This window comes from Babylonia areolata, chromosome 31 (genome assembly GCF_041734735.1).
Source record: "Babylonia areolata isolate BAREFJ2019XMU chromosome 31, ASM4173473v1, whole genome shotgun sequence".
NCBI classification, from domain to species: Eukaryota; Metazoa; Mollusca; class Gastropoda; order Neogastropoda; family Buccinidae; genus Babylonia; species Babylonia areolata.
Genome location: NC_134906.1, coordinates 14472459 through 14487832, shown reverse-complemented (window position 1 = coordinate 14487832; position 15374 = coordinate 14472459). Strand labels below are relative to the sequence as shown.

The window sequence follows — 15374 nt, the reverse complement described above, 5'->3', positions numbered from 1 at the left end:
GCATAACAGATATGCCCCAAAAACGCAGTTTCATAGATATGAAAGCACAGTCAAATACATATAAACGTACATGAGCTCCAATACACACACACACACACACACACACACACACACACACCACAAATTTCCCTGCACCTCCTCTACCCCCTCCTCCACACACTCGGAGTTTCTAGTCTATGTATCGCAGCTTCCACGGCACACACACCCACACACACACACACAAACACGCACACGCACACACACACTCACACACACAGATGAACACTTACTTGTACAAGCACACACACACACGTCCATATCTCCCACCCCAACCCCACACACATATATACAAAGATATATATATAATATATACGTTCCAATATCCTGATGCTCCCACAGTGTAGGCATGCATACACTCACATACCTCATCCTCTATCTCACCTCCTCCCTGCACCCCCACCTCCCCCTCACACACACACACACACACACACACACACACACACACACATGCACAGAACTCTCCTGACACTTGTGTACACTTACACTCACGCATGCACAAACGCACTCAAAAACATAGACCCACACATACACACAAACACACACATACACACACGCACAGAGGCTGCCACTGATTGGCCGCAAGAGGGATGGGAAAAGATCTCTGATGCCAAGAATGTGGCGTCTAGTGTGTTGCTCAGTCTACTGTATTTGGAAAAGCCCACAGAGACTCTGTTCCGTTTTGAAGAAATTTGCGCAATGTTGGTTTGGAAATGATGCCGATATTTGTTTGATTTGCAAAGCATCGTGCTCTACCTTTCATGTTAGACTTACGGCCGCTCCCGCTCTCTGCTTTTATTTCTTTGAGGCGATCGATGGTGTGATGGCCTTGTACCTGTTCTTCTTGATATTCTTTGACTTTTCTGAGGATTTCCGATTTTCCTAGATGTAGGCCGCTCGTTGGTGTTGCGTTACCAGCAAGTCTGTCAGCTCGCTCATTTCCCTTAACTCCTGCATGTCCCGGGCAGTATGACCATGTGATTTTTTTTATCTGAAAGTTGCGCATTGCCTTATGCCACTCTGGGCTTCCCATTCCGTTTTCAATTTTCTGTATGAGGTTCATTGAGTCTGTTAGAATCATGGCATGTTGGTTTCCGGGCGTATGGATGGATGATAGCCACTGGAGGGCATGTGTCACAGCTTCAACTTCCATCGTTAGGCTGGAGGTTGTGACTTTGTAGGCAGCATTCTCTTCCCTAACTGTTTTTCCATTTTGTTTCGCAGTGAATCCCCAACCGGATTGGTCTTTGGTGACTGAGCCATCTGTGTATATGATGATGTCCTCTTCTTTACTGTTTCTTCTATGAGTAGCTTCACTTCCGCATCAGTTTTGCCCTCTGGCCATTCCCGACAATGTCTTCCTAGAGTGGGTGAAATGGCTGTGTTGAATAGATGGTTGAGGTTTTCGGGGGTTTTCTCCCATTCTTTTGTTTCTTTCAGGTCTTGTAGTCGGCATACTAGCTGGATTGTGTCTTCTGCTTGCCCCATCCATGATCTTCCTCGCCCTAGACGGCTGCCTTTTGGTTCTTTGACTGCATCATGCAGTGGGTTTTGAGGGTTTTCTAATGCTTTGAAGTAGGTCTTGACCTGTTCTAACTTGTTTCTGGCCTGCACTGAAGGAAGGTCAAGCAGGTATCGCATGGTTTCTGTGGGCGTGTCTTTTGTTGTTCCAAGGATCAGCCTCATAGCTTCATTTTGTACTCTTTCTAATTTTAGGAGGTTGCTTTGAGACGGTGTTGTTAGCCCAAGTCCGTAGTCGATCACACTGAGGACGAGTGATTGGTATAGCAGGAAGAGGTGGCGTTGTTCAATACCTTTGGTTGCCATTGCCTTTAAGACTGAAAGGCCTTTTTTGCATTTGAGAACAGTATTTTCCGTATGTTTTCTGAAGGTCAGCATCCTGTCGAAGTGTATTCCTAGGTAGCATAGGCATTCAGTTTTCTCGATCTGAATCCCATCGAATGACACAGAAGGTGGTGCTTTGCTCGCGGTTCTGTTGTTCAGGGTGCACAGCAACGTTTGGGCTTTCGCTGGATTGATGGAAGATCCTGTGTCTTTGCACCATTGAGCAATATTGTTTAGTTGTTTCTGGACGGCTTTGGTTCTTTCCTGAGCATCTTTCGAAGTTTTGAAGACCAGGCCATCATCCGCAAGAGTAAGCACCCGAGCTATTCCATTGTTGTTTAAGTCTGCAAGGCCCTTCGTGTAGACATTGTAGAGGACAGGAGAGAGCGGAGACCCTTGTGGCAGTCCCATGGATAGTTTAGAAGGTGCAGACATCCAATCTCCGAGGCGTAGGACGACGGTTCTTTCCTGAAGCGCTGCTGCTATCCATCTTGTCAGTGTCAAACTTACTCCATACCTTAGTAGCAGCTCCATGAGGTGTGCAAACTGGACTTTATTGTAGGCATCTTCAAGGTCGATTGCTACTGCTAGTGTTTCTTCTTTCCTTTGAAATCCTTCATACACCTCATATGCAAAAGCAGCTGCATTTTCCCATGTGGACTTGCCTGTTCTGTAACCACCTTGATTTGAAGGGAGAATGTGCCTGTGTTCAAGATCCCTTGCAAGTTTTCTGGCTATCATGCGTTCCATGAGCTTTCCAGCGATGTTTTGCATGGTTAGGATCCGGTAGCCGCTTACCTGATGATGGTCCTTTCCTGGTTTTGGTATGGGTTTTAAAAAGCTGTGTGTCCAGTCCTCCGGCACATGTCCATTGTGGAAACTGTTTTGATATAGATTGAAAAGTTTGCTTCTGTCTTCTTCCGATAGTTCCTTGATGTCCGAGTAGCGAACTTTGTCTGGGCCAGGGGCAGATTCTTTCTTGCATTTAGCTATTGCTTCATTTAGATCATCTATTGTCAAGTCATCATCAGGTCCAGTCTGCATAAGGGTTTGGTTTAACTCCTCAACATATTTCTTTTTCTCATCTAAGTTTCTTTGATCGCTCTGTTGTATGAAACGTTTGAGCAGGGCGGATCCTTTTTCTTCGTTTGTCTTAAGCTTGGTTCCGTCAGTGTCTACCATGTCTGGGGTTGTTGTTGTGCACGTTTTCCCTTCCATGCGACGATAAAATTGCCAGAACTCTGTCAATGTTGAGTCATAACTGAGTGCCTCGCAAAACTGTTTCCACTTGTCATTTTTGGCCTCTTGAGCAATGGTTTCAAACTGTTTAGTTTTTTCTTTCATTTTTGTTTCAATATCTTTGTCTGGAGATGGTTTTGTTCTTTCTTTTTGCCAAAGTTTGACAGCCGCATGTTTTTCTATCCAGGCTCTCTCTGTGTCGGTATTCCACCATGGGGGCTGAATAGTTTGCATCCTGTTCAGTGCCGTTCTTTTGTTTCTTCTGCGTCTTAATTTTTCGATGACGGTTGCACAAACAGAGGAGGGTCGAGTTGTCCCAGCAGTGTCTCTGCCGCTATGAGAAGGATGGTGATGAGTTTCTGAAGAAGGTGGTCACATGTAACCAGACATGGGTTTGGCATTATGAGCCTGAGTCCAAACAGCAGTCCATGGAGTGGAAGCACGTAGGCTCTCCAGTGAAGAAGAAGTTCAAGTCCCAGTGGTCCACGAGGAAGGTGATGCTCACCGTTTTTTGGGATATGCAAGGCCCAATCACCATTTCATTCCTTGAGAAAGGAAGCACTGTGAACAGTGCCAACTACTGTGAACTGCTGAGGCAGGTCAAGAAAGACATAAAGAACAAACGCAGGGGTCATCAGTCAGAAGGAGTCATCTTGCATCATGACAACGCAAGGCCTCACACAGCAGCCCGAACGGTGCAGACCATCAACGAGCTGGGCTGGGAACTGCTCCCTCATCCCCCTTACAGCCCAGACCTTGCCCCTTCAGACTTTCACCTGTTTGGTCCCTTGAAAGCGTTCACGAGAGGCACGAAGTTTGAAAGTGACGATGAAGTCAAAAGTGTTGTGAGCAACAGGCCGAGACATCAGTCCAAAGATTTTTATGCTGAGGGAATACGGAAGCTTGTGCACAGATGGGAAAAGTGTGTGACAGTGCTGGGAGACTACGTTGAAAAAAAAAAAAAGTAAGCTTCTATCTGTATTAGAAGTCCTTATACCGAAACATTCACCTTATTTATTGAATGACCCTCGAATCATGTACAATGGGAGTAAATCATACTAAAATATAAAACCATACACAAGAAAAAGCCCATTGATCATAGACGGAGGGAGGTTGGGTGGGCAGAGGCTACAGCAAGCCCACTGATCATAGACAGAGGTAGCGTGGAGAGAGGCTACAGCAAGCCCACTGATCATAGAGGTAGAGTGGAGAGAGGCTACAGCAAGCCCACTGATCATAGAGGCAGAGTGGAGAGAGGCTACAACAAGCCCATTAATCACAGGCAGAGGTAGCGTGGAGAGAAGCTACAGCAAGTCAACTGATCACAGACAGAGGTAGCGTGGAGAGAGGCTACAGCAAGCCCACTGATCACAGGCAGAGGTAGCGTGGAGAGAGGCTACAGCAAGCCAACTGATCACAGACAGAGGTAGCGTGGAGAGAGGCTACAGCAAGCCCACTGATCATAGAGGTAACGTGGAGAGAGGCTACAGCAAGCCCACTGATCATAGACAGAGGTAGCGTGGAGAGAGGCTACAGCAAGCCCACTGATCATAGACAGAGGTAGCGTGGAGAGAGGCTACAGCAAGCCCACTGATCATAGACAGAGGTAGCATGGAGAGAGGCTACAGCAAGCCCACTGATCATAGCGGTAACGTGGAGAGAGGCTACAGGAAGCCCACTGATCATAGACAGAGGTAGCGTGGAGAGAGGCTACAGCAAGCCCACTGATCACAGACAGAGGTAGCGTGGAGAGAGGCTACAGCAAGCCCACTGATCATAGAGGTAGAGTGGAGAGAGGCTACAGCAAGCCCACTGATCATAGAGGTAGCGTGGAGAGAGGCTACAGCAAGCCCACTGATCATAGACAGAGGTAGCGTGGAGAGAGGCTACAACAAGCACATTGATCACAGGCAGAGGTAGCGTGGAGAGAGGCTACAGCAAGCCAACTGATCACAGACAGAGGTAGCGTGGAGAGAGGCTACAGCAAGCCCACTGATCATAGAGATAGCGTGGAGAGAGGCTACAGCAAGCCCACTGATCATAGACAGAGGTAGCGTGGAGAGAGGCTACAGTAAGCCCACTGATCACAGACAGAGGTAGTGTGGAGAGAGGCTACAGCAAGCCCACTGATCATAGGCAGAGGTAGCGTGGAGAGAGGCTACAGCAAGCCCACTGATCATAGACAGAGGTAGCGTGGAGAGAGGCTACAGCAAGCCCACTGATCATAGACAGAGGTAGCATGGAGAGAGGCTACAGCAAGCCCACTGATCATAGCGGTAACGTGGAGAGAGGCTACAGCAAGCCCACTGATCATAGACAGAGCTAGCGTGGAGAGAGGCTACAGCAAGCCAACTGATCATAGACAGAGGTAGCGTGGAGAGAGGCTACAGCAAGCCCACTGATCATAGACAGAGGTAGCGTGGAGAGAGGCTACAGCAAGCCCACTGATCACAGACAGAGATAGCGTGGAGAGAGGCTACAGCAAGCCCACTGATCATAGAGGTAGCGTGGAGAGAGGCTACAGCAAGCCCACTGATCATAGACAGAGGTAGCGTGGAGAGAGGCTACAGCAAGCCCACTGATCACAGACAGAGGTAGCGTGGAGAGAGGCTACAGCAAGCCCACTGATCATAGACAGAGGTAGCGTGGAGAGAGGCTACAGCAAGCCCACTGATCATAGATGTAGCGTGGAGAGAGGCTACAGCAAGCCCACTGATGATAGACAGAGGTAGCGTGGAGAGAGGCTACAACAAGCCCACTGATCACAGACAGAGGTAGCGTGGAGAGAGGCTACAGCAAGCCCACTGATCATAGACAGAGGTAGCGTGGAGAGAGGCTACAGCAAGCCCACTGATCATACAGAGGTAGCATGGAGAGAGGCTACAGCAAGCCCACTGATCACAGACAGAGGTAGCGTGGAGAGAGGCTACAGCAAGCCCACTGATCATAGAGGTAGCGTGGAGAGAGGCTACAGCAAGCCCACTGATCACAGACAGAGGTAGCATGGAGAGAGGCTACAGCAAGCCCACTGATCATAGAGGTAGCGTGGAGAGAGGCTACAGCAAGCCCACTGATCACAGACAGAGGTAGCGTGGAGAGAGGCTACAGCAAGCCCACTGAACATAGACAGAGGTAGCGTGGAGAGAGGCTACAACAAGCCCACTGAACATAGACAGAGGTAGCGTGGAGAGAGGATACAGCAAGCCCACTGATCATAGAGGTAGCATGGAGAGAGGCTACAGCAAGCCCACTGAACACAGACAGAGGTAGCGTGGAGAGAGGCTACAACAAGCCCACTGATCATAGACACAGGCAGCGTGGAGAGAAACTACAGCAAGCCCACTGATCATAGACAGAGGTAGCGTGGAGAGAGGCTACAGCAAGCCCACTGATCATAGACAGAGGTAGCGTGGAGAGAGGCTACAGCAAGCCCACTGATCATAGACAGAGGTAGCATGGAGAGAGGCTACAGCAAGCCCACTGAACATAGACAGAGGTAGCGTGGAGAGAGGCTACAGCAAGCCCACTGAACATAGACAGAGGTAGCGTGGAGAGAGGCTACAACAAGCCCACTGATCACAGACAGAGGTAGCGTGGAGAGAGGCTACAGCAAGCCCACTGATCATAGACAGAGGTAGCGTGGAGAGAGGCTACAGCAAGCCCACTGATCATAGACAGAGGTAGCGTGGAGAGAGTCTACAGCAAGCCCACTGAACATAGACAGAGGTAGCGTGGAGAGAGGCTACAGCAAGCCCACTGAACATAGACAGAGGTAGCGTGGAGAGAGGCTACAACAAGCCCACTGATCACAGACAGAGGTAGCGTGGAGAGAGGCTACAGCAAGCCCACTGATCACAGACAGAGGGGAGAAGGGCAGCATTAGCAAGAGGAAGGCCTCAGAGAGGGTAGGAAGGGCAAAGAGGAGGGTGTAAAGGGGGGGGGGGGAGAAGGGGAGGGATCAGATAGGGTGGTGACGGGGGATATTTTACCCATGCCAAACTACACTATACAACATATAAAACACAAAATACAAAACACACACACACACACACACACACACAAACACACATATATATATAATATATATGTGTGTGTGTGTGTGTGTGTGTGTGTGTGTGTGTGTGTGTGTGCATTCAAAGCCTGTACACACACAACCCCCACTCCCACACCACCCAAAACACTTAACCACCACTTCAGTATATATAATTTTTTTTTTTTTAATTCAAACATAGCATTTTGACACACACCATAGGATTATAAATCAAGCATTATACGAAGCACCAGATGCACTAAAAGAACACCCCTCTCCCCCAGGAATTCAGTGAGAGTGGCTGCTCGCCTAACAGGCTGGAGGGCTTGTGTCTCATCTTTGATTTCTGACATGGCATGACAGAGTGACCTGTGTGTGGAAATTTTCCTGTCTTCATTATGGTCATGATGCCAGCTTCATGTTGGAGCTATTTTTTGTTTGACTTGGTGTTGCAACAGGAAACACTTACTCATTCTCACATTGCTTTTGTCTCCATTCACTCTTCTCATTTTGTAAAGAGATTTCCCCCCTGAACTGTTTTCACCACACGCATCTGTGGAAGCGCGGGTATAGTGCTGTGTGGTTAGAAATTGAACTTTTGTGTTATTTCACCTTGGGAAACAGAAAAGGTCAGTTGTCTCTGAAATACTCTCAACAACACGCTCTCCATAAAAAAAATACATATTAGTCAGACCTCTCAGTTTTCCTTTTATCAAGAATGGCACATCCATTCTATTCAGAGAAAATCTGTGAACTGTGAAACTGTGTACACACATACAGAAGATCAAATATGCACTTTAAATATCCTGTAATCCATGTCAGCATTTGAGAACATAACCAGCATGCACACCCCCAAAACGGAGTATGGCTGCCTATATGATGGGGTAAATAGACAAAATGGTCATAAACATAAAATGTTACATGTGTGTGCATGCGTGTGTGTGTGTGTGTGTGTGATTTAAACCTGATTGAATGACACAGGAAACGAATGATGAGTGCCTAATGGCAGCTGTCAGTAAGTTCTACCCAGGTAGGCAGACTGTTGTGCAAATTTACTCGGTTTGTAAAGCGCTTAGAGCTTGGTTTCTGACCGAGGATAGGTGCTGTATAAGTATCCATATCATCATCATCATCATCATCAACTGATGCATCATACGAATTCATCATTTGTCTCATTCTCTCTTGTCATGACAACAGAAACACACTAAAGTCTGGTTTACCTGTTTCATCCATGCACTCCCTTCAAAGCATCAAACACCCATATTCCACATCATGGGTATCACAGACAGCACCTACAATAACATTGATCACAAGGGAAAAGATAATCCCCACACAACCTCACCACAATACTAACTGTTAAATAAAATGTCACTTACTTTTTCTCCTCTTCAAATAACACAGGACTGAAACTGAAACAAGACAAAACAAATCAAAAACCAAATGATTCATAAAAGCTTGCACACAAAAAATTCAAACTGATAACATTATTCTCTATAGTTGTGGGTAGCAACTGTTTTCAGATCACTCCATTTTGAACACCTGTCCATTGAAATGCAGACGAATCTGGGTAATTACAAATGTCCAAATTAATCAGTCTTCACTTACATACATGCAGTTTTTAAATTGTTCCAAACATTTAAAGTATGTTGCTGATTCTTTTATCAAGCCGAAAATTTTCTTCAACAAGGAATTATTGATAAGCAAACTGACAGGTATTACACTTTGCATGTCTACTTTTTTGGCTCACATGTCTGACAGCATGAGACTATGTAACAGCACCGTGTTTAGAGATGTGTGTGTGTGTGTGTGTGTGTGTGATTGTGAGAGAGTATAACAAATTCATTTTCTCCGAAAATACTTTATCTATCTAGCAACCTTGGAAAGAGCAGCCTTTGCAGCTGCAGGGAGTTCCTGGAGGCCTGAAGGCCTGAGGGAAGTCAACAAGTTTTTCCTCGCCAATTCAAACCCCTGACTTTAATATCAAAAGAGAAAGGTAGCGTGGAGAGAGGCTACAACAAGCCCACTGAACATAGACAGAGGTAGCGTGGAGAGAGGCTACAGCAAGCCCACTGAACACAGACAGAGGTAGCGTGGAGAGAGGCTACAACAAGCCCACTGATCATAGACACAGGCAGCGTGGAGAGAAACTACAGCAAGCCCACTGATCATAGACAGAGGTAGCGTGGAGAGAGGCTACAGCAAGCCCACTGATCATAGACAGAGGTAGCGTGGAGAGAGGCTACAGCAAGCCCACTGATCATAGACAGAGGTAGCATGGAGAGAGGCTACAGCAAGCCCACTGAACATAGACAGAGGTAGCGTGGAGAGAGGCTACAGCAAGCCCACTGATCACAGACAGAGGGGAGAAGGGCAGCATTAGCAAGAGGAAGGCCTCAGAGAGGGTAGGAAGGGCAAAGAGGAGGGTGTAAAGGGGGGGGGGGGAGAAGGGGAGGGATCAGATAGGGTGGTGACGGGGGATATTTTACCCATGCCAAACTACACTATACAACATATAAAACACAAAATACAAAACACACACACACACACACACACACACAAACACACATATATATATAATATATATGTGTGTGTGTGTGTGTGTGTGTGTGTGTGTGTGTGTGTGTGTGTGTGTGTGTGTGTGCATTCAAAGCCTGTACACACACAACCCCCACTCCCACACCACCCAAAACACTTAACCACCACTTCAGTATATATAATTTTTTTTTTTTTAATTCAAACATAGCATTTTGACACACACCATAGGATTATAAATCAAGCATTATACGAAGCACCAGATGCACTAAAAGAACACCCCTCTCCCCCAGGAATTCAGTGAGAGTGGCTGCTCGCCTAACAGGCTGGAGGGCTTGTGTCTCATCTTTGATTTCTGACATGGCATGACAGAGTGACCTGTGTGTGGAAATTTTCCTGTCTTCATTATGGTCATGATGCCAGCTTCATGTTGGAGCTATTTTTTGTTTGACTTGGTGTTGCAACAGGAAACACTTACTCATTCTCACATTACTTTTGTCTCCATTCACTCTTCTCATTTTGTAAAGAGATTTCCCCCCTGAACTGTTTTCACCACACGCATCTGTGGAAGCGCGGGTATAGTGCTGTGTGGTTAGAAATTGAACTTTTGTGTTATTTCACCTTGGGAAACAGAAAAGGTCAGTTGTCTCTGAAATACTCTCAACAACACGCTCTCCATAAAAAAAATACATATTAGTCAGACCTCTCAGTTTTCCTTTTATCAAGAATGGCACATCCATTCTATTCAGAGAAAATCTGTGAACTGTGAAACTGTGTACACACATACAGAAGATCAAATATGCACTTTAAATATCCTGTAATCCATGTCAGCATTTGAGAACATAACCAGCATGCACACCCCCAAAACGGAGTATGGCTGCCTATATGATGGGGTAAATAGACAAAATGGTCATAAACATAAAATGTTACATGTGTGTGCATGCGTGTGTGTGTGTGTGTGTGTGATTTAAACCTGATTGAATGACACAGGAAACGAATGATGAGTGCCTAATGGCAGCTGTCAGTAAGTTCTACCCAGGTAGGCAGACTGTTGTGCAAATTTACTCGGTTTGTAAAGCGCTTAGAGCTTGGTTTCTGACCGAGGATAGGTGCTGTATAAGTATCCATATCATCATCATCATCATCATCAACTGATGCATCATACGAATTCATCATTTGTCTCATTCTCTCTTGTCATGACAACAGAAACACACTAAAGTCTGGTTTACCTGTTTCATCCATGCACTCCCTTCAAAGCATCAAACACCCATATTCCACATCATGGGTATCACAGACAGCACCTACAATAACATTGATCACAAGGGAAAAGATAATCCCCACACAACCTCACCACAATACTAACTGTTAAATAAAATGTCACTTACTTTTTCTCCTCTTCAAATAACACAGGACTGAAACTGAAACAAGACAAAACAAATCAAAAACCAAATGATTCATAAAAGCTTGCACACAAAAAATTCAAACTGATAACATTATTCTCTATAGTTGTGGGTAGCAACTGTTTTCAGATCACTCCATTTTGAACACCTGTCCATTGAAATGCAGACGAATCTGGGTAATTACAAATGTCCAAATTAATCAGTCTTCACCTACATACATGCAGTTTTTAAATTGTTCCAAACATTTAAAGTATGTTGCTGATTCTTTTATCAAGCCGAAAATTTTCTTCAACAAGGAATTATTGATAAGCAAACTGACAGGTATTACACTTTGCATGTCTACTTTTTTGGCTCACATGTCTGACAGCATGAGACTATGTAACAGCACCGTGTTTAGAGATGTGTGTGTGTGTGTGTGTGTGTGTGTGTGATTGTGAGAGAGTATAACAAATTCATTTTCTCCGAAAATACTTTATCTATCTAGCAACCTTGGAAAGAGCAGCCTTTGCAGCTGCAGGGAGTTCCTGGAGGCCTGAAGGCCTGAGGGAAGTCAACAAGTTTTTCCTCGCCAATTCAAACCCCTGACTTTAATATCAAAACACAATCAACACACTGACAGCCTAGTTAGAGAAGTCCATCACTGATCTTCCTCCTCCGTTTCATTCTTCTGCTGTTTTTTCAGTTATGCATGAGCAATGTTGTATCATGCTGTCTTAAATTTGCAGAGCAGGGCTGGATTGCACTGGCGATCTCAGTTAGCACACCCTAAGTCTGCATAGCGCCATGAGTTTAGCTTGCCCTAAGATGGCAGCACGCCAAGAAGTTCTTACATTCTGTGGAATGAGAGTACACATAGGAAAATTCTTTCCACCAAGCAAACTCAGTCCCCGCTAAGATTGCTTATGTAACCCACCCCAGGAAGAGAGTTTCTCTAATCCAGCAACATTTTGACACTGACTTTTACAAGACTTCCATAATATTCATATGCAAATGCACTTCCGACTCAAAGTCTTTCTTACACAAAGCGCTTACAGTTTCAATCAATTTCAAGGCCTTGAAAATCTCCTTCATTTCTTATCCGCAAAACCTTCAGCTGAATTCAGAATCAGAGATACAGTCCATTAAACTTACCAGAGATACAGTCCATTAAACTTACCGAAGACAATGATGATGATGATGATGATGATGACCATGACCAAGATGACAATATTTAGGATGCTGAGGCCACTTTCTGTGTCTTTCCCATTCTTCCCTGTCACACAAGAGATGTTACTATGTGGTAATAAAAACATGTGTGAAGAAAAGGTTAATCACAAATATAACATCAGTCAGCCATCTGTATATTTGATGCACTTCTGTTGGTGTCAGGTCAGGTCATTAGATCTGCTACTGGTAACCTGTAATCCAGTACAACCTGTTCAGGGTTGGGTTGCCGGCGACTAAACCGGCACTCCCACTGCTCCCTTCCGGGACTGGTGAGGCGGGTGGCTAGACACCTTTATGGAATTAAAAACGAGGTCCATAAAAGGGCGCTGGCTCAGGAGAGCCACCGACGGCCATCTGGCTCCACCGTACTGTGTGCATGCCACACGCAGTTGGCCTCTGGGGTGTGTCTACCCTTGCATGTGAAGTCTGGATCCGGCTGAATCTGCAGAAGAAACTTACTGGTTCAACGGAGAGGAAGGCAGTTACAGCAACGCACTGTGGAGTGCAGACAGCAAGATAAGACATCGAAAGGATATCTTGGTCATCCACTGCATCCGTGCTCATCCTCCAGTCATCTCGACTTAGTCTTGCCACTGGAAATTGGTGGACCCGGACGAGAAAGTAAGGTCGATGTTGCGCAACTCCTCTTCACTTTAAACAAACTCATCGCGCAAGTCATCAGTCATCCTTAATGACCTTTCATCCTTCATCCTTTCATCACCCCCAAGTCCTGTGGCGACAGGCAAGCGACTTAACGACAGGTGTGGGTACACTGGCAGTCGCAGCCGCGGACCTGCACGCAGGCGGCTCAGGCCATAGGGTCGTTCTTCATCGACACTGAGGAGCAGCGATGGAGCTCGGCAGCCGTCTGAGCAGCCCTCTTTAGGAATGCACTGCTCACCTCCCTGGCATGAGGAAGGGGCTGGAAAAGGTGCCCTAAAAATTGCCTGCTCCATATCACCCTGGCCAGCATACCGCGGCTGGCGGGGACCCTACATCAGCGGTCGAAACAAAGAGACAGAAAAGAAAAAAACAAGGATCGTTCCTCTCACCATTGGTGCTTGGAACATACGGACTCTCCTGGACAGAGATGACGCGGACAGACCCCAAAGGAGGAGGGCACTTGTTGCATCCGAACTCGCCAGATACAACATCGACATCGCAGCCTTGCAGCCTTGAGTGAGACTCGGCTTGCAGGCGAAGGCGAGCTCAATGAACGGGGATCTGGTTACACCTTCTTCTGGAGTGGATGAGGAAGCGAAGAGCGACGCAAGGCTGGCGTTGGTTTTGCAGTAAAAACAGCACTTGTCAGCAAGCTAGCTGGAATCCCAAAGGGAGTCAACGATAGGCTTATGACCATGAAACTCCCGCTGGCATCTGACCAGAAGCACCTCACCATTGTCAGTGCCTACGCCCCAACCATGACCAACCCGGTGAAGGCGAAGTTCTACGAGGACCTTCACTCTGTCATTGCTGCTATCCCGAAAGCAGACAAGCTCATCATTCATGGGGACTTCAATGCTAGAGTTAGCTCTGACTACATCTCCTGGGATGGTGTGACTGGAAAGCACGGCGTGGGCCACTGCAACCCAAATGGATTGCTTTTGCTTCAGACCTGTGCAGAGCAAGAAATGCTGTTAACCAACACAGTTTTCTGCCTCCCTACCCGTAACAGGACATCATGGATGCACCCTCGCTCAAAGCACTGGCATCTCATCGATTACATCATCGTCAGGAAAAGGGATAGGCAAGATGTACATGTGACAAAGACCATGTGCGGCGCCGAGTGTTGGACAGACCATCGCTTAGTAGTCTCGAAGCTGAATATTCGAATCCAACCCAAGAGACGCCCCCAAGGCCAGAAGGCTCCAAAATGGTTCAACATCGCTAAGCTGAAAAAACATCACCATCAAACAGACCTTTGTGGAGCTGCTGGAAGATCGTCTGGAATCCGCCTCTCTGGACAACCTGAATGTGGAGTCTGACTGGAGGACCCTGCGCGAGCTGATCTATAGTACAGCTTCAGAGACCCTGGGACCAGTGACCAGAAAGCACAAAGACTGGTTTGATGAAAACTGTGATGAAATCAAGCAGCTTCTGGATGAGAAACACCGTCTGCATCAAGCCTACCTGAGCAACCCAAAGTCCACATCAAAAAAGGATGCGTACAATGCCATCCACAGGACTGTTCAGCAAAAGTTACGTCAGATGCAGGATAAGTGGCTGAGTGACAAAGCAGATGAGATCCAGGGATATGCTGACAGGCATGATATGAAGAGGTTCTATGATGCCTTAAAAGAAGTCTACGGCCCCACATCCTCAGGATCATCCCCCTTCCTCAGTGCAGATGGGAATACCTTGACCACCGACAAGGAGAAAATTCTCGAACGCTGGGCTGAGCACTTCAACAAGGTCTTAAATCGCCCTTCCTCCATAATGATGAAGCCACAGACCGTCTCCCACAAGTCCCCATCAACGAAGCACTGGACGATCCGCCAACACTTCTTGAGACCCAGAAAGCAATCCGTCTGCTATCCAGTGGCAAAGCACCTGGCTCAGACCCCATACCAGCAGATGTCTACAAGGATGGAGGCACTGTGCTGACTGAGAAGCTCCATCAGCTGTACTCACACATGTGGAAAGAAGAGACGCTCCCCCAGGATTTCAAAGATGCCTCTATCATTCACTTGTACAAGCGAAAGGGGAACCGGCAAGCCTGTGATAACCATCGGGGCATTTCCTTGTTCTCAATCGCAGGCAAGATACTTGCCAGAATCCTACTAAACCGCCTCACAGCAAACCTTGGCCAAGGTCATTTGCCTGAGAGCCAGTGTGGATTCCAGAAAGAGCGTGGAACCATCGACATGGTGTCTGCTGCAAGGCAGCGGCAAGAGAAATGTCAGGAGCAAAATGCTAATCTGTTCACCTATGTCGACCTAACCAAGGCCTTCAACACCTTGAGTAGAGAGGGTCTATGGAAGATCATGGCCAAGTATGGATGCCCTCAGAAATTTATTTCCTTGGTCAGCCAATTCCATGAAGGCATGCAGGCTCGAGTCCAGGGCGCGTATGCACGTCGGTCCGTT

The 15374-nt window shown here is 46.7% G+C and overlaps 1 protein-coding gene across 3 annotated transcripts in view; it reads right to left on the bottom strand.

Annotated features, from left to right (window-relative positions):
• LOC143275874 (uncharacterized) overlaps nt 1-15374 on the bottom strand; it is a 30118-nt gene that overhangs the window by 2493 nt on the left and 12251 nt on the right. Inside the window, exons 5-7 of one of the 3 annotated variants that reach the window (XM_076580176.1) lie at nt 12239-12334; nt 11068-11100; nt 8523-8559 (exon numbers count right to left, since the gene is read on the bottom strand). In XM_076580176.1, the coding sequence (XP_076436291.1) occupies nt 12293-12334 (42 nt within the window). In that variant the 3' untranslated portion in view covers nt 8523-8559; nt 11068-11100; nt 12239-12292. Of the gene's footprint in view, nt 1-8522; nt 8560-11067; nt 11101-12238; nt 12335-15374 lie in introns of those variants that run through there. The other 2 variants (XM_076580175.1, XM_076580177.1) reach the window with 2 other exon arrangements.